Source organism: Notothenia rossii (assembly GCF_949606895.1).
Source record: "Notothenia rossii genome assembly, chromosome: 8".
NCBI lineage: Eukaryota > Metazoa > Chordata > Actinopteri > Perciformes > Nototheniidae > Notothenia > Notothenia rossii.
Genome location: NC_136906.1, coordinates 56,085,451 through 56,104,728, shown reverse-complemented (window position 1 = coordinate 56,104,728; position 19,278 = coordinate 56,085,451). Strand labels below are relative to the sequence as shown.

The following is a 19,278-nucleotide window of genomic DNA, read 5'->3' as shown; positions in this document are numbered from 1 at the left end:
GTGTGTGTGTGTGTGTGTGTGTGTGCGTCGGTGGATGTGTGTGTCGGTGGGTTGTTTTGGAAAGTGAACAGTATTGCTGAGTAAGCGGTGCTGGGAGACTGCAGTACAGCTGGCAGCAACACACACTGATGTGAGACTGATACTCAACAGAGGGGGGAGGAGAGAAGAGGAATCAAGAGAGAGCATGAGTAGGAAGGAAAGGATTCAAGAGAGTATCAGAGGATAGAAGAGGAATCAAGAGGATAAGGGGATAGGAGAAGGACAGAATAGAAAGGAATCAAGGAAGAATAGGTGATGAATCAGAAAAGGAGAGGAGAGAGAAGAGGAATCATGAGAATGTATGGGGACAGATAGGAGAGGAATCAAGAAAGAGTATGGGCATATAGGAGAGGAATCAAGGGAGATAAGAAGAGGAGAGGTATCAAGAGAGGGAGGGGTGACAAAAAAGAATAAGAAAAGGAGAGAAGAAGAAAGGAAAGGAATCGAGAGAGTTAATAGAGGATATGAGAGAAGAGAAGAGGAATGAAAAGGGTAAAGGAGAGATCGTTATAAAAATGGATGTACACAGCACATTTGAGCAAAACACACACGCTCCTACTGACACTGCCAGCTATAACACATGCTACATTTCATATGAGGCACAGCAGGGCATGAATAATGTAAAATTCCACACACGCAGATGTACAATCACACCAGCCTAAATACACATGCACAAGGGTGCAATACAAACACACTTTTAAACATAATTGACACACAACTAATATACTGTACGTCTATAGCAGAGCCTTAAGTGACACATCATGAATAAAACAAGCATTCCTGTGTATGAACAGCCACACATCTCTCTATTTATTCTTTCAAATAGGCACACCGTGCACACACACGCACTGCAAGACCATATAAGCGGGGCCCACGCCCTGACACACACACTGCGTCACGGCCCCACAGTCGGAGCCAGAAGCCGTGTTTACTCCCTCCAACCTGTGAGCCACTTATTGTGCTAGAAAAGCCCTCATCTTCTCCTCCCGCCCACGCCTCCCTCCCCGTCTTTTGAGTCACCCTCCGCTGCTCTTTCACCATCGCTATCCCCCCCTCCCCGCCCCCCACCCCCTCATGTCCATTCCCTCATCTCTCCCGCCTCATTATGAATGATGCTGCTGGGACTTCCAGGGATGTCTTTCGCTCTCTGTTTCTCTTTTTCTGTATATCATTACATATGTGTGTCTCTATCTTCCTCCTCCTCCTCCTCCTCCTCCTCCTCCTCCTCCTCTCTCATCCATTGCCTCCCTCTTCACATCCTTGTCATCACCATGTTGTGACTATGTATATTTAAATAATCCAGGGCCTGTGTTTTTAAGCTCACGCCTCCTCTGTCCGTATATTTGATTATATAAACGCGTCCTCCTGGACTTTGAGGACACTGCAATCTAATTTGGTCTGGTGTTGATGATGGGAGTGTACATCAATTCGACATTTAACACGCATGTCTATTCCCTCAGAAGAATCCTAATAGGACATCAACTGATAAAATATGACCTGTTTTGCTCAAATTAGCCAGCCAAAGAACATTTATGTATCAAAGGGATAACTTGTAAATAAGTACATTCTGAAGCATTGTGTCATTAATGCCGAATCCTGTTTCAGTCTGAGTGGTAAACATTAGAACAGTATTTGCACATGGCTGCCATTTTGATATATGTTTGTGCTAGAAACACAAGGGCTCCCTCAAAGTTTATTCTCCCCCTTCTTAATAAAAAACTAAAGCCCTGCAATGTTACATTTGCCAAACAATGCCACACGCTGGTTTTTATACGAAACTGCACCGGCTGGAGAGCAAGTATTTTTTTTGTCAACTGTAGCGAAATCAAATACAACAACCTAAACAGGTTACTGTAAGTGCAGTACAGGTCCCTTTTTGGATAGTCTTAAAAAACTTTAAAGAGTATTTAAAAAATACCAACAGCATATTAGTTGAGACTCAACAATACAACTGTTTGGCTTTGTCTGTAGATGCTTTTTGTATTATCTGAAGCAGGGGTGTCAAACTCAAGGCCCGGGGGCCAAAATCCGGCCCTCGACTTCATTTTATGTGGCCCGCAAGAACTCTGAAAGAATATAATACGTTTATTATACGGTTGAATGTCGCTTTACAGAAGCACGTTTCCCATAAAGTACATGTCCCACAATGCATCTAATTTTGTGACGTGCACACTGAAGAGACTTGCGATTATTTGCCCTGGACTTCTGCTTTTCACTCAGACGTAGTTAATTATGAAGTTATTACCCTATCCGATAATAATCTAATGCAGAGGCAATAATGTAATACAATACAGTATTGTATACATGTACGAGCACTGGCTTTTAATACTAGTCGAACATAACATTTTGATATTTGTATGTGTTTTTATATGTTTCTAGTTATTGTGCTTTTTATCTTGTTTTTAATTATTGTTTTATTATTTTACTCCTGTTGTGTTATTTGATATGTGTTCCCTGTACAGCACTTTGGTCAACTGAGGTTGTTTTAAATGTGCAATATAAATAAATAAAGATTGAGATTGAAAGTTACAACCGGCCCTTTGAGTGCAACCATAATGCTAATGTGGCCCACGATGAAATTGATTTTGACACCCCTGATCTAAAGAGTACGTGACAGCTCAAGAGTGTCCAAGATACTTAACTTTTAGCATGTGTAAGTGATTGAAGTGTATGTAAGTAGCTTTGGATAAGCTAAATGTCATGTAATTATATGTCTCATACAATATCTTGTATTGAGTATTGTTTTTAGTAAACATGTGTATCTGGGTCTGAATGAAGTTTCTTCTCATGCAGATTTCCAATAACTGCAGAAAACATAGAGACACCAGAACATGATGACCCAACTGTCCAAAGAACAGATTTTGGAGTTAATAAGTAAATGATGTAAGGTTGTGTAATATCTGTGAATATATCTAGATTGTATTGGATGTTTCAGGCCTTTTTTTGCAAGGTGGTTCCGAAATCATATGTCCCTGTCTCCAGTCTTTGTCATATGATGTCCAGAAATTATAAATTATAAAACAAATGCAATATCAATTAACTATCACTCAATCAATTATATGCAAATACATGAGCTGAGAGGGTAGTTCAAGTTCAAGTAAAATATTCTGAGAATATGTAAGCATTTTCATGATTCATTATACATAATCTATAGATAAGACAAAGAAGCATGCAGCTGTTGATCAGCTACTCTATACTATGTATGTGTAGACCAGTGGTTCTCAAACTTTTTCTGTCAGGCCCCCCCTTTGGAGAAAAAAAAAAGTCAGGCCCCCCCAACACAAATAGTCACGTAATGGGCCAAGTTAACATGTATTAAAATACGTCAATATGAACGTGTGCATTCCTTTGCTAGAACAGTGATAATAAAACAATGCTCCATAAGTCTGTGTGGTCAAAAAATAAATACATAATACGATTGTCCTTTGCTAGAACAATAAGTTATAATGCTTTGCCACTTTGCAATCTGTGCAAAAAAATGAAAAGAAAGAAAATGCTGATATTTGGCCAAAAAGTGTGTTTTATCATTAGTGGCTGCAATGAGCATGTTTGCACTGCACATTTCTTCAAAACGGGGTTGCAGGCTCAGTGGCGGCGCCAGAGATTTATTTTGGGGTGCTGTGGGGTAGCTTGACGTTTCATAGAGGGTGCTCAAACATTTAGGGTTTCCCATTAATGTACCGGGCGCTACAGTGGAACTTTCTACTGCAACATTCCCCACGCAAATACACAGTGTACCCGCGACTGTTACAATGAAGGCTCGATAATCAGCTCACGGCATATAGGTGTAAGCAGGGGTAAAGTGCTATTTTTATAAGTGGGGAGTGGACCTCACATAGGGGGGTCCGGGAGCAAGTTCCCCTGGGAAGATTTATTTTTAAATATTAAAGTTAAATGCATGAATCTGGTGCACTTTGAGAGCAAAATGAAGAGATCTATGGATACATCTCTCAACACCCATTTGAAAGAGAATAGTAAACAGATTTACTTTTTCTTTATGGATATTTTTTCAAATCACCCCTTTAAACTCTATTCTGGTTTTACTGTCATATAGTATTTCATACCTGTTTTTCATTTATTCTCTTATTTTTTTATAAATATAATGATCATCGGAAATAATTGTTTACATTGATCGTGACCAAAACGTTTGAGACCGGCCACTAGCTCGCTAGCACCAGAAGCTAACAACAGCGATCTCCGGTACCGGTGTGCTCTCTCTCTCTCTCTTTCTCGCTCTTGCAGGCACACAAAATGGCTCGTTCCACACACACACAGAGCCAAGCTTGAATGAAACACAGAGACCCAGACGTACTTGTACTGTACTGTATCATATTATTTTCGAATCAATCATTTTTCAAATTATGATTTTTTCACAACAATTTTTCCTCCTGGTCTTTCTCGCCCCCCCCTGTCATGCCTCTGCGCCCCCCACTTTGAGAAACACTTGTGTAGACTATGGTAGTTAGACTATCTAAATAAAATGTTTTTCCCCTCCAGCCACTAACAGTCTCTCCATGTCTCTCTCTGCAGCTCCAGCACTGCAGAGTCAGGGGAGGATTTTAAACATCTTCCTAACTGCAGTATGTACTTACAGTAGAGCTTTGCCTCTGCAATCTGCAACAGCCTCTAGTACTAAATCTACTGGAGACCTAATACACTATCCATAGGTTTTGCTGGGAAAGATTAGTGGGCCTGTCAGTGAGAAGTAATTTGAGCTAATTCCATTCTATTAATATATGCCTAACTTAATATATTCAAACCTTAGACTTCATGCATATTTAATATTAGAATGTCCTCTTCATGTTAGGCATCATTTAAGATGGTCGTAGTTCAATAGTGGGTCACACAAGGCAGATAGTAAAGGAAAGAGGAGTTTGGAAGAACTAACTGTGACATGTAGTGTGAAGACTTCTCCGTGCTCTGTTTTATAATGACATGTTCTTGTTCCCCTTCCAAATAATACCTTTCAGTATCGTGATACATTGCTTTCTGTAATAATACATCTTAGCAATTAAGAAATCCCTTCCTAAAGTAATTCCAATGTTTGTGCTATGGGGTTAAATCTGCAAAATGACTTTCAAGAGTTTATCTGAAGCAGTCTAAGGGTACTTAAAGCGGCCCTATAATACTTTGGGGGATTCTCCCTGTCCTGTAGTGTGTTGTATAGGTTTTTGTGCATGTAAATGGTCAGTTACCTCAAGAGGGACACCTGACAGTTGTTTTAGGATAGAAACTGTGAGCCTACCTGTGTCATGGCTGCCAGTTTGAACCAGGCTGAAATCAGAGTCATTTCAACAGCGACAAATTAAGTATTTATGTACAACATCTCATCATCTTCCAGTGTATCAACAGAAATATAAAGATATTAATTTAGTGTTTTGACTGAAAAGACAAAAACACAGTCCATGCTGAATATTGTGGATACACAGTCCTGAATGGTGTTTACCTAAAAAGTGACTATTGACTATTTTCGATTATTAATAAAAGTCCCCCCTTGGTAATTGAGCATGATAAAATGTAATGTTATTCTCACAATTTCTGTCTATGTATATAAATTGTTCATGTCCTACTATTAAAGCAGTTGTTTCGAAGATATATTCATCCCGAGTCAATCCAATGTCCCATTTGAGAGGTGGCCAGCGAGCTCGGGTAACAGACTAGGATTCAGAAAGTCTGAGTGTCTCTTGCTGCCTAACCTTCCCCCGGTCTGGTCTGTGGGTTTCCTCTGGTTGTTGTGGTTGAAAGGCATCATGAAGTCGTCAAAGTCCACTTCCAGGGATAAGGGCTCCTTCCGTCTCTCTATCTTCGACATCAGCTGGCTGGTGGTAGGCGGCTTCCCCCAAACCTGACAGACAATGAATGTAAACAGAGTGCGAAATGTGAGTAAGGACTCAGTGGGCTGGGTTCAGAAGTGTGTAAGACTGACCATAATTCAACAGCTTTTGTATACACACATTTAGTGAGCAGGTAGTATAGAAGCCCTGAGTGGCAAAAGGTAAAACACAGTTCTGGTAATCCATTTTATTAAGTGTCTTTTGAATAATTTTGCCCTGAAACCTGCCTTAAAGGTAGGGTAGGTAATTCACTTCAGAAACACTTTTTGTTATATTCCATGGAATGCTCTTAACATCCCGATAGCAATGAATAAATTAAATGCGTTGACAATAAATATATACAAATATTTCATCTGTGGAAGCCGTAGTGCTATAAAAAGCACGACCAATCATCTGAGCCGGCCCGGGTCAGGTGATTGGATGGCCTACCTGCCTGTCAGCCTTCCATCTGTGCACAAACTTATCTCGTGCCCTCATTGGTCGTGTGCGCGTTCGTGTGTGTTGGAGGAGGGGCTCTGTAAGAAAGTCTGAAGGAAGGGGCAGATTTTTTTCGGCCGCGTACTTTCAAAGTCTAGCGCACTCGAGCTGGTTTCTCCATTCTTACCTACCCTACCTTTAAGTTCTTTAAATGTAAGGGTACAAATTAAATATTGTATTTCTTTAAATGTAAAGGTACAAATGAAACATATTTTATTTTAAAATATGTTTTAGTTTTTTATCAGAACTGTAAATGAAAAACTTTTCTCACTTGTGATTTTGGGAAAACATGAGGTAGAGAGTAAAACCCATCATTGGCTGAGGTCAAATGCTAATCACAAGCATCTGTTGTAAAATTAGGAAAATAAGTCTTTTTGGATTGGCTTTTTTGAATGTATGGGCCCTACCGTTTTTGGCACAAATGAGATGTCCACACCGTAGGTTTTCCCCGTGCTGATCCTGGTGTTTTGCAGGACGACGCTCCTTGATTCCTTCTGAGGAGAAGTCTTCCCTGCTGATGCTGCCGATGCCTCTCCCTGCCCTGCTACTTCTGCTAAAACACTCTGAGGGAACACCCAGATTTGTATTATTTTATCCAAATATTTTATATGATATATACTTTAATGTGCAGATTCTAAGAAGTTTTTAGAAGTCTGAGTCCGGTTTAGGTCACAAATAGAAATGACTCAGTCAGTTTGAGAATTAAAACAATGAGTTATAGTAGAGTTAAAGGATAGGGAGGGGGAGGTACTGTAGAAACCGCACTGCAACACAGAGTAAAAGTCAGAGGTAAATGTTTTATAAAAAATATATATTTGGGTCTAGCGGTAAAAATAAGTGTCCATCAGTTGTAAGTGACAAAAGCTCCATCACACTAATTGTCGGTAAAAAGTAACATTTGTCTAAAGCAAATAGTTTTCAAATAAAAAACAATTCAGAAAAATAGAGCAAGTATGCAAAATGTCCTAAACACACCAAATTGAAAATAAATGGGAAAGAAACGTAACCTATACAAATCTGCAGTTGTGACAAAAGCTTGTACTTTCCTGACCTGTACACATCCAGATGCTGGATCCAACACCTGCATCTTTGCCCTGCAGCTGCTGTGACTGTCTGTCCTGTAGGTGGTGCAGGTTGGAGCAGAACTGAAGTCCTGTGCCTCTGCAGCTGGATGATACTATCTGAGCCCTGGGTCAGGTGTTAATGACACACTGTGTGATCTCATTTACATTCTTTGGTTTGAAAAGCTTTCAGAGCCACATTCTTCTACTTACAGTAAGACATATCAACACTTGAAGGTGCTTTTTTATTTTTCTATGACAGGCTCAAGAACCGATTTCTTAATTAAATATGACTGGGGTCAGTCCAATAAATGCAGGCAAAACTCACATATTGGCATTTAAGCTTCTCTTCAAGGTCCCAGCACATTGTTGGTTTATATTATTTAGGGGGCTTTATTCAATGGATATTGGGGAGGGTAGGAAATATTAGCTGATTCCCATTGGTCACTGTTTTGTCTTTTATATATTAAGTTTCAATGGAATACAATTCAAACGTGAAATGTCCTTTGGGTGACCTATTAAGACATTCAAATCAATTTATTTATAATATATATATATGTATTTGATATATTCATTTATATTATGATTATATTGTTCATTATTACATTTACAGTGATTCAGAGTTAAATGTTGATAGATGGCTAAAGAGAATGAAGTTCATTTTAATATTTTGCAAATAACTTTGCATCCCTCTCTGAAGAACCAGATCCTTACTGTGGTAGAGAGGTTTGTGTGCCCTGATGAATCTGGGGGCTGTGTTGTCTGGAACTTTGTGTTCCTGGTAGGGTCTCCCATGGCAAATTGGTCTCAGGCAAGGGGCCAGACTAAGATTGGTTCACAAGACCTCATGAAAGAACAACAAAGAAGTGAGGATACCCGGCCCGGAGGAAGCCCGGGGTCCCCTTCTGGAGCCAGGCCCAGAAGGAGGACTCGTCGGCGAGCATCTGGTGGCCGGGCTTGCCACGGAGCCCGGCCGGGAACAGCCCGAAAAGGAAACGTGGGCAACACCTCCGCTTCTCCGTCCCGCGGGCCCACCACCTACTGGAAACAGCGATGGGGTCGGGTGCGCTGCCAGAAGGGTGGCAGTGAAGGCAGAGGGTCTCGACGGACCAGACCCGGGCGACAGAAGCTGGCTTTGGGGATGTGGAACGTCACCTCTCTGGGGGGGAAGGAGTCGGAGCTTGTGCGGGAGGTGGAGCGTTACCAGTTGGATCTGGTTGGGCTCACCTGTACGCACAGCGTCGGCTCTGGAACCTTACTTCTGGATAGGGGTTGGACTCTATTCTTCTTCGGAGTTGCTCAAGGTGTGAGGCGCCGGGCGGGTGTGGGGATACTCACAAGTCCCCGGTTGGGTGCTTCGTTGTTGGAGTTTAACCCAGTGGACGAGAGGGTCGCCTCCCTACGCCTGCGGGTTATGGGGGGGAAAACTCTGACTGTTGTGTGTGCTTATGCACCCAACAGCAGTTCAGAGTATACGGCCTTCTTGGAGACCCTGAAAAGAGTCCTGTATGGGGCTCCTGAAGGGGACTCTTTAATCTTGCTGGGAGACTTCAACGCACATGTGGGCAATGATGGAGACAATTGGAGGGGAGTGATTGGGAGGAACGGCCCCCCTGATCTGAACCGGAGTGGTGGTTTGTTGCTGGACTTCTGTGCTAGTCATGGATTGGCCATAACAAACACCATGTTCGAACATAAGGATGCTCATAAGTGTACCAGAGCACCCTAGGCAGAAGGTCCATGATCGATTTCGTTATCGTATCATCGGACCTGAGGCCGTATGTTTTGGACACTAAGAGAGGGGCGGAGTTGTCAACTGATCACCATCTGGTGGTGAGTTGGGTCGAGTGGCGGGTGAAGCCTCTGGATAGACCTGGTAAGCCCAAACGTATAGTTCGGGTGAACTGGGAACGTCTGGAGGAGGCCCAAGTTCAGGAGGCCTTCAACTCACACCTCCGGCGGAGCTTTTCGGGCATTCCTGTGGAGGTTGGGGACATTGAACCAAAGTGGTCGGTGTTCAAAGCCTCTATTGCCGAAGCCGCGGCAGGGAGCTGTGGTCTCAAGGTCCTAGGTGCCTCAAGGGGCGGTAACCCTCGAACCTCCTGGTGGACACCGGTGGTCAGGGAAGCCGTCCGACTGAAGAAGGAGGCCTTCAGGGATTTGTTATCCCGGGGGACTCCCGAGGCAGTTGCAAGGTACTGACAGGCCCGAAGGGCAGCAGCCTCAGCCGTGGCCGAGGCAAAGCAGCGGGTTTGGGAGAAGTTCGGAGAAGACATGGAAAAGGACTTTCGGGCAGTACCAAAGTTGTTCTGGAAAACTGTCCGACACCTCAGGAGGGGGAAGCAGGGAACCATCCAAGCTGTGTACAGTAAGGATGGGGCGTTGTTGACCTCAAATGATGGAGTGTTAGGGCGTTGGAAGGAGCACTTTGAGGAACTCTTGAACCCGACAACTCCGCCCTCTATGTTAGAAGCAGAGCTGGAGTATGACGGGGGATCAACACCAATCTCCCGGGGGGAGGTCACTTAGGTCGTCAAACAACTTCACAGTGGCAAAGCCCCAGGGGTGGATGAGATCCACCCAGAAATGCTGAAGGCTCTGGGTGTTGAGGGACTGTCATGGTTGACACGTCTCATCAACGTTGCGTGGAAGTCGGAAACAGTACCGAAGGAGTGGCAGACCGGGGTGGTGGTTCCCCTTTTTAAAAAGGGGGATCAGAGGGTGTGTGCCAATTACAGAGGCATCACACTACTCAGCCTCCCCGGGAAAGTTTACTCTAAGGTACTCGAAAGGAGGGTCAGGCCGATTGTCGAACCTCAGATTGAGGAGGAACAATGCAGATTCCGTCCTGGTCGTGGAACGACGGATCAGCTTTTTACTCTCGCAAGGATCCTGGAGGGGGCCTGGGAGTACGCTTATCCAGTCTACATGTGTTTTGTAGACTTGGAGAAGGCGTATGACCGGGTTCCCAGGGAGTCACTGTGGGAGGTGATGCGGGAGTATGGGGTGAGGGGGTCTCTACTCAGGGCCATCCAATCTCTGTACTCCCAAAGCGAGAGCTGTGTCCGGGTCCTCGGCAGTAAGTCGGACCCATTTCAGGTGAGGGTTGGCCTCCGCCAAGGCAGCGCTTTGTCACCACTCCTGTTTGTAATATACATGGATTTCGAGGCGTAGTCGTGGGGGGGGGGGGTCTGCAGTTTGGTGGAATAAGGATTGCACCACTGCTTTTTGCAGATGATGTGGTTCTGGTGGCTTCATCGGTCTGCGACCTTCAGCACTCACTGGATCGGTTCGCAACCGAGTGTGAAGCGGCTGGGATGAGGATCAGCACCTCCAAATCTGAGGCCATGGTTCTCAGCAGGAAACCGATGGACTGTCCACTCCAAGTAGGGAATGAGTCCTTACTCCAAGTGGCCGAGATGGGTTTTCTCCGCAGGGTGGCTGGTGCCTCCCTTAGGGATAAGATGAGAAGTTCGGTCATCCGGGAGGGACTCGGAGTTGAACCGCTCCTCCTTCGCGTCGAAAGGAGCCAGTTGAGGTGGTTTGGGCACCTAGTTAGGATGCCACCTGGGCGCCTCCCTAGGGAGGTGTTCCAGGCACGTCCAGCTGGGAAGAGACCAAGGGGTAGACCTAGGACCAGGTGGATGGATTATATCTCTTCGCTGGCCTGGGAGTGCCTTGGGATCCCCCAGTCAGAGCTGGTTGATGTGGCCAGGGAAAATAAAGTTTGGGGCTCTCTGCTGGAACTGCTATCTCCGCGACCCGACCACGGATAAGCGGGAGAAGATGGATGGATGGACTTTGCATTTAAATGATCGAACTTTTACCAACATTATCGTAAGGTGTGATAAGTATCACAAGTTAAAGCCTATGAGATATTCACATTGCAATAACAATCTTTGCTTTGACTTGAGGGTGCATGCATTATTTACAGTGATTGGTTTGCTCATTTACTCACTGTATCAGTTAAGTTTCATATAGTAGTAAGCTAATTTCTCTACCAACAATTGTCCTTTCCCTTTATTGCAGGTAAAGGCAGAAGCAGGAAGTGAGCTATATTGCCTCAGTTATGATCAAAAGCTCAGCGGGTAGCGAGCTCCATGTCTTTAATGTATTCTGTGTAATATTTTCCCGCCCCACAGAATGGTTGCTTGTAGCTTTATTGAACTATGAATATTCCTGAAACATTTCTGCTACAACACCACCTGCTCCCTACAGAGCCCTAATGACAAAATCAATACATTGTGTCAGATTTGAGCCTGAAATGCAAAGTGAATTGCCAATGTCTTGTAGTGGTAACATAACACATCGGGTGTAATTTTCCTGCAAACTGCTGCTGTAATCAGATCTCTTTACAGGCTAAGGTTTCTCATGCTGGAGGAAGGAGCTGGGGTACACAGATGAAGATGAGGGGAGGAGATGGCCTCCAGTCAAATGTGACATAATTAGGGTGTGTTCAGTGTGTTTACATTGGAAACATCATCATGCATTCAGAAGTCATGATAATCCCACTTCTCATCTCTTTCATGTTTTATCTCCAGATGTGGGACTATGGTAGCCACTCAGACCCAGGGTTCCTGCAGGTTTCACCAACTCAAATGTAAGTCTTTTGAAGACCTTTTGAAGACCACTTTGAATAGAATTTAAGACCTATTTCACGGCAAGAAAGTATGAAGGAAAATTGCTATGAAAGAAGAAATACGTCCCATAATTACTTACAAAGTAAATGTATTCATTTTCAACATAAGAACGATGACTGAACATAACAGCATAGCAGTACATATAACTGTGTGTGCGTGTGCGTGTGTGTGTGTGTGTATGTGTGTGTGTGTGTGTGTGTGTGTGTGTGTGTGTGTGTGTGTGTGTGTGTGTGTGTGTGTGTGTGTGTGTGTGTGTGAGTGTGAGTGTGAGTGTGAGTGACAAGAGCTATATTCATGGCTACAATCTTTCATCGTTGTTATTGTATGATTGGTGTTTAGCTACGGTATTTAGCGTCCACAGCACCTCCGCTTTTAGGGTTGACGTAGACCCAAACGTCACCCGGAGGTCCCCCGATGTTGTTGCGGGAGCTGCTGCACTAGCCAACGCTGCACTAGCAAACGCTGCATTAGCAAAACAAATGCTAATTTTGCTTGCAAAAGGTGCAGCGGGCTTCAAACACGTTCCCCTCCACTGGTTTCAACCAAGCACTAAATTCGATGTTTTCCAACCAAATACGGTTGAACTTACACTTCCTCATATTTATTTGTAAGTACACTGAACAAAAATATAAACGCAACACTTTTGTTTTTGCTCCCATTTTTCATGAGATGAACTCAAAGATCTAAAACATTTTCTACATACACAAAATAACAATTTCTCTCAAATATTGTTCACAAATCTGAAAAGATCTGTGATAGGGTTAGGGTAATGTTGTGAATCGAGTGGCCTGTGTTCATCGTCCATAACATACGCCTGCCCATACCATAACCCCACCACCACCATGGGCCGCTCGATTCACAACATTACCCTAACCCTAACCCTAATCCTAACCCTAATCCTAACCCTAACCCTAATCCTAACCCTCACACCAGATACTGACTGGTTTTCGGACCCCCCCAGACACCCCCAATAAAGCAAAAATGCACGTTTCAGAGTGGCCTTTTATTGTGGCCAGCCTAAGGCACACCTGTGCAATAATCATGCTGTCTAATCAGCATCTTGATATGCCACACCTGTGAGGTGGGATGGATTATCTCGGCAAAGGAGAAGTGCTCACAGATTTTTTCAGATTTGTGAACAACATTTGAGAGAAATGGTTATTTTGTGTATGTAGAAAATGTTTTAGATCTTTGAGTTCATCTCATGAAAAATGGGAGCAAAAACAAAAGTGTTGCGTTTATATTTTTGTTCAGTGTAGATTCAAAGATACCAGAGTTTCTGATTGCCACGAGCTGAAGCTTGGTTGCTAGGTTACTATCTGGGTAAGGGAGAACACCCTGGGGCCATGTTGATTTATTTCAATACAAATTGTTGGGGGAACTGAAATGCTCTTACCGTACTGGTTACTTTGCAGCCCGGACATTTTCCCCAAAACACATTTAGACGTGATCGCAACACAGAAGTACCTTTCAAATCCGATCTTTTTTAAGACCTTCTAAATCATATTCAAGACCTTTCTTATTTTTTTGATGATATTTAAGCCTTTTAAGGCCTTAAATTCTGATTATCAAATGTAAGACTTTTTAAGACCCCGCGGGAACCCTGCAGACCACAGTAATCATGTCATTTTGCTAACCATTTTCTCTATTTATCTATCTGATGACACTAGCGGCAGCCTGTGGTGTATTGACTGGTAGGATCAGGGGTAGCTGATAGCCTTGCTCTCTTGTGTCATTATTTATGTTGAATCATATATGCAATATAGGGCTTGGCTCTTATCAAACCTTTAACATTTTAAATGTTATGACATCAGCGAAAATGAAGCTTTTTTCCATCTTGATTGTCTATATCCTGTTCCCACATGCAGCACACAAATCAGGGAAAGTTTGAAGACACAACATTTTAATAAGTCTGTAGCAGGCAGGTGAAAAAGAGTTTATGGAGTTACTTGGGTACCTTTCCTTTGGCAGATTTAGGTTTTTCAGCTTTGCCCCCCTTCCCCTTTGTCTCCTTTGGTTTAGGCATAGAATCCATCTTTTCTTTGACCATGTCCATCACCCGGGAGTCTGCAAAAACTCTGGCGATGTCAAGGCAGTTCAGTCCTGAAGGAAAATAAATTATTGTTAAGTGAATGTCACAGTGTTTAAGAGGACATATTATGCTAATTTCAAGGTTTCATATTTGTATGTTGTGTCTCTACTGGGACATGTCTCCATGCTTTAATGTTCAAAAAGCTCTTTATTCTCCTCATACTATCTGTGCTGCAGCACCTCTTTTCACCCTCTGTCTGAAACCAGAGCCCAGTCTGCTCCGATTGGTTGGTTGGCCGGCTCTGTTGTGATTGGTCAACCGCTAAGATATGTCACGTACAATGTGTTAGAGCGCTATCATAGAAGTGTGTCTGCTACATAGTGATGTCACTGTGTAAACAAAGGACTCCAATAGAGGCGTTTAAGGCAGGGGGTGGTGTATGGGAGAGAAATCCCTCTGGAGGGAATTTACTATTTTACATGCACAAAAACCTATAAGACACTACATGAAAGAAAAACCCCCAAAAATAATAATAGGCCCCTTTAACTATCAAATATGTACAGCTTTCCCGAAATGTATTGTGAATATAAACACATTCAGTAAATATATCAATATGTTATTATTATATTTCAGGACCTTGACCTATTTGAAAATAGTTTAATAGTTTATTATTTTGTATTTTAGATGAACAAACCTTTCTTGTTCTCTGCATTGACATTGGCTCCCGCCTTTATGAGTAAGTCCACACACGAGGGTCGAGAGGTCTCGATGGCCCTCATTAGGGGCGTGCCTCTACCGAGGCCCCGGGCATCGACAACAGCCCCCGCCTGAACAAGAAGTTGAATTAGCTCCACTTGGCCAGCGTAAGCTGCATGGTGGAGGGGCGTCCAGAAGAACTGGTCACACACGTTCACATCCGCCCTGTCAGGAAAAGGTGTATTATTATTAAAGTGTGTTCCGAGTCACTGCACAGAGTTACACACTGAGAGAAAATCAGATTTGTGTACTTCTTTCAGTTAAGTTAAAAGTCTTATAAAGGTGTGACTAAAAACAAAGTATATATTTTTGTTTTCATTATCACAAAACAAAAACAAACAAAAAGGCAGCAAAGATTAAAAAAAAACAGGTAGTCATTAATCCTGTATTATGCTTAACTTTGGTGCATCAAAACATATGGAAATGATATGCCACCCCTAACAACATGGGGCTCAGGCCCACTGACCTGATATTATCAAGCTCTACCGATTTAGCTAGTTGGTATTGAATTATTTTGTTAATTTTGGGCAACAATGGCAAAAATGTGGCCTGCAACTTGCAGTTTAACAAAAAGGCCTCTTGTTACTTGGTTGGTTATTAACACTTGTGACCCCTACTAGCCATTAAAGGTGAGAGAAGCGGTCAATGACGGTATAAAGCAGTCAAAAAAATACTTTACTGAAGCTAACATATAAATGAGCACAAACAATATTACACTGAATTGTCTATTATAACACAAGATAAGCTGTATACACACTCAAGAATGCACCATGGATTTATAAAAACAACTGCCTACAGCGTGGCCTCCTTTGTTCGTATTAAAGTTGCACAAGATGCTGTGGTGCATGAAGCCAAAATGGCCTGACAAACATATATGCATGAAAACTTGCGTTTTCCTTAAGCCTCCAACCTGAATGAAGACAGAAAACAATTTGGCTTTTATCATATTTTACAACTTTATGGAATTATTTAGATAAGGGGTATTCAATTGTTCAAACTAGGTAGTTGATTCAGCTAAAAAGTGGGCCCAAGTGACATCACGGAAATAGTATTGCCTTCATTTTGCCTCAAAGAAAATGTGCTTGTAGAACGTTTTCCTGAGCTTGGAAATCTAAATTAAAGAAAAGAGAACAACATTTTCTCACCCCCTACTGAGTAGAAACTGTGCCACCTCGTAGTTGCCACTGGAGCAGGCGACCATCAGCGGGGTTTTGTAAAACTGATCTTGAACATCCACAGGAACCCCCTGATTTAAAGCGAGGTCCAAAGATTCCAAGTCTCTACTTTTTACACTGCAGTTGATATTGACGAAGACAGTGTCTGGCTTTTCTAGGTACCACCCAGAGTCGTTCATTATGGGATGGGCTGGCGGCTGGTCACGAGCAAATCTCCGGGTGTCTGAGCAGTTGAAGTAAGTCTCGATCATGAAATGGGGCGGGCCTCCGTCTGGTCGGCGAGGCATATGCTCCGGCGGGAGGGTGCAAATTGGCAAAGGGAGGACGAATTTACCCTTCTTACCTTTTCCTCCCTTCTCACCCTTTTTCTTTTTAGGCATATATGAGGAGAGGAGGAGTGGTTTCTTGATGTACTTGACGCCTTTGATGAAGTCATTAATGCTGATGCACCCCACTCTTCCCTTGTCATGGGCTGAGATGACTTGATGGATCTGTTCTAGATCTACTGGAGCTTTTAGTTCCTCTAACGCTGAGATAAACATCACGGTGGAAACTGTTTCTGATTTGTTCCCACAGACACTCTGTAATTCCGTCTCGTACTCGTTGGACCAGTCGTGGAGGGTCAGGCCCCAGAGATCTGACAGGAGGCCGCCACTCGTGGATTTGTTTCCTTTCCCGTGCTGCCGCTCTGCTTTCTTTAGCTCCTTGGCTGCTGCTTTGTGACCGGCGTCTTTGGCAATCTGCCGTGGCAACAAACCCTCCAGGTTCTTCAGTTTGGGGTTACAACCTGAACATAGATCACAGTTTTAGGACAAATATGAACATATGGTAGAATTACCTGATTTCATTTAGGACTGTGTTTGCAGCTGCACATTGTACAACCCCTTTTTCTTCCTGTCAAATACTTTAACTTTACTGAAACTTTTAATTTCCTGGCTCTACAGGTATCACAACACTAATATAAGCTTAAAAATAGAAAAACAGAGAGGATTCTTGACTCTTGTTATGGCGTAAGAAGTAGTTTCCACAGAGCTATCTTTGTGTCATTAATAAAGACAGAAAAAGCTGAAGTTGAATGTATTGACATTATGATGCATATTATTGTTAGACTCTCTCACAGCACCTCTCTGTGCCAGGAACTTGCAGCAGTTAGCATTGCCGGTGGCAGCAGCGTAGTGTAGGGGAGTGCACTCCTCCATGTTGACCACGCCCATGTCTGCCGAGTACGCAGACAGCACCTGAATCAACTGAGAGGCACAACAAAATACAGAGAGGCTCATCAACTCATCACCACTCATCAAGTGGTGCAGGCATGAGTCCTAATACCAGGTAATGATGAGTTGAACGATGAAGAACTTCCGGTTCCCTTGTCTCAAAGTCAACTTTTTTAACATGCTTTTGGTTACATGACTGAAATATGGTCTGTGGTTAATACATGCTTAAAAGATCCCACACACGAAATTAAATATGTCAGTAAATAAATGTCAGAAGCGTAAATATGTTTAATAAAAACTGAAGTTTCGAACAAGTGAAAAATGTAGACTTCTAAACGTCATCACGCTGAACACGGAGTCCAGTTTTAGCTTAGTGGTGGTGACGTGAAGTTATGCAACTGTGATGTAGTTTGTTTGTAGACTAACCTTAGCTTTTTATGTATGGCAATTCATTTATTCAAAAATCCGAAAAGCGGTGTTAATATGTTGGGATTATCCTGCTGAACAAAACATATTGGTATCATGAACATGTGCTTGGCAAAGGCCTATACTTTCTTCAATATTCAATCCCATTGGCTTTATTTTTGTAGCCCTTACGATTCTAAAAAAATCCTCTACACTGCACCACCCTATCCTTACCAATAGCCAACTTTCTTAACCCTTAGATGCATAAGTGGGTCTTTTTTGACCTGGTGAGGTAGTTATCTTAGAGTATCTTTGTAATTACATTTTTTTTATCATTTAATATTCCAGCTATTCCTCAAAAAAACAGTTTTGGATATCCAGGGTATATGCAGGAATCCTGAAGTCAAATTTAATAGCTTTTAAGACCTTTTTTAAGACCCTTTCCATACATTTTAAGACCTCATCGCCACTTTGAGTTTTAACCGGTTACATTGGCGACACACTTTACCTCACATTGACTATATACAGTATTGATTGTCCTTCCTCCTTATCTTCCAACCATTTGGACGCAAACTTGCATTTCCCCATAACGATGTTGTTTAACAACCGGCGTAAACGGACCTTCGTGCGTTATCAAGCAGTGAGCGTGCGATGTCCTGTTCAGATTACGTCAAATCCAACGGGATGGCATAAATAAACTACACAGAATCACACTACACACCTATGCAATGATTACATTCAGGCAAACTGTACAATACAACCTCTTTGGTTTTTGTATTACTTCCATAAGTGGGTCAAAAATGACACGCATGCATTTTCTACGGATTTTTCTTTTTTTTTTCAAAATGTTAAGAAAATGTCTAAAATTATAAATAGAAGTGAAAACTTAAATATAAAATCTTTCTAGTGTGAATCAAAATATAATACTAAATATTATACGAGTAATTTTTCTTAACCAAATTGACAAAAATGGCATAAAAACACATATTGTTCTAATACGGGTCCTTTTTGACCCACTTATGGAAGAGTGTAGGGTCCTGTCACTCGTGCATCTAAGGGTTAACATATGTATAAGTAGTTTTTTTATATATAGACATTAGGCGAGGAGATACTACACCTCAAAAAAGCCCCCCATGGCAGCATAGTGTACGGCTGTGAAGCGTTTTCGATCCAGAGCATTGGGGTTTCCCCCTCTCTTCAGAATGCTTCTCAGGACCTGCAGGGAGCCGGCCTTGGCTGCCTCCATCAGTGCTGTGGTGCCAGTTTCCTGGCAAGAGAGAAGTTAGTCTTAGGTTGAACAAACCAGATCCTACATATTCAACTGCCTCAGTCCCCATCATTTCGGTTTCATGCATGTTTCACCTGATTTGTTGCATTGGGGTCCGCCCCTTCTCCCAGCATGAGGAGACACATTGAGGTGCCCTCCTGGGCTTTTTCACACATCACCTGGAAGACGTGAGTCCCCTGCGCTGACACATTGTTGACATCTGCCTCACCTGTCAGTGCCAGCTTCACGCAGCGGGTGTGGCGCTCAGTGGGGTAGATACAGTAGAATAGCACTCCTAAAGTGAGATAAGAAAGGTGTACAGAGGGTAATTAAACTAGAATGATTGTCTCTCAGCCAACCAGTGATGTTGCAGTGCAT

General features: G+C 42.8%; 1 protein-coding gene across 2 annotated transcripts in view; it reads right to left on the bottom strand.

The window, feature by feature from the left end:
- ankef1a (ankyrin repeat and EF-hand domain containing 1a) overlaps positions 1-19,278 on the bottom strand; it is a 36,257-nt gene that overhangs the window by 11,460 nt on the left and 5,519 nt on the right. Inside the window, exons 4-11 of one of the 2 annotated variants that reach the window (XM_079645464.1) lie at positions 18,996-19,195; positions 18,751-18,900; positions 17,138-17,261; positions 15,985-16,801; positions 14,778-15,004; positions 14,009-14,154; positions 6,758-6,913; positions 4,530-5,884 (exon numbers count right to left, since the gene is read on the bottom strand). In XM_079645464.1, the coding sequence (XP_079501590.1) occupies positions 5,648-5,884; positions 6,758-6,913; positions 14,009-14,154; positions 14,778-15,004; positions 15,985-16,801; positions 17,138-17,261; positions 18,751-18,900; positions 18,996-19,195 (2,057 nt within the window). In that variant the 3' untranslated portion in view covers positions 4,530-5,647. Of the gene's footprint in view, positions 1-4,529; positions 5,885-6,757; positions 6,914-14,008; positions 14,155-14,777; positions 15,005-15,984; positions 16,802-17,137; positions 17,262-18,750; positions 18,901-18,995; positions 19,196-19,278 lie in introns of those variants that run through there. The other variant, XM_079645465.1, reaches the window with a different exon arrangement.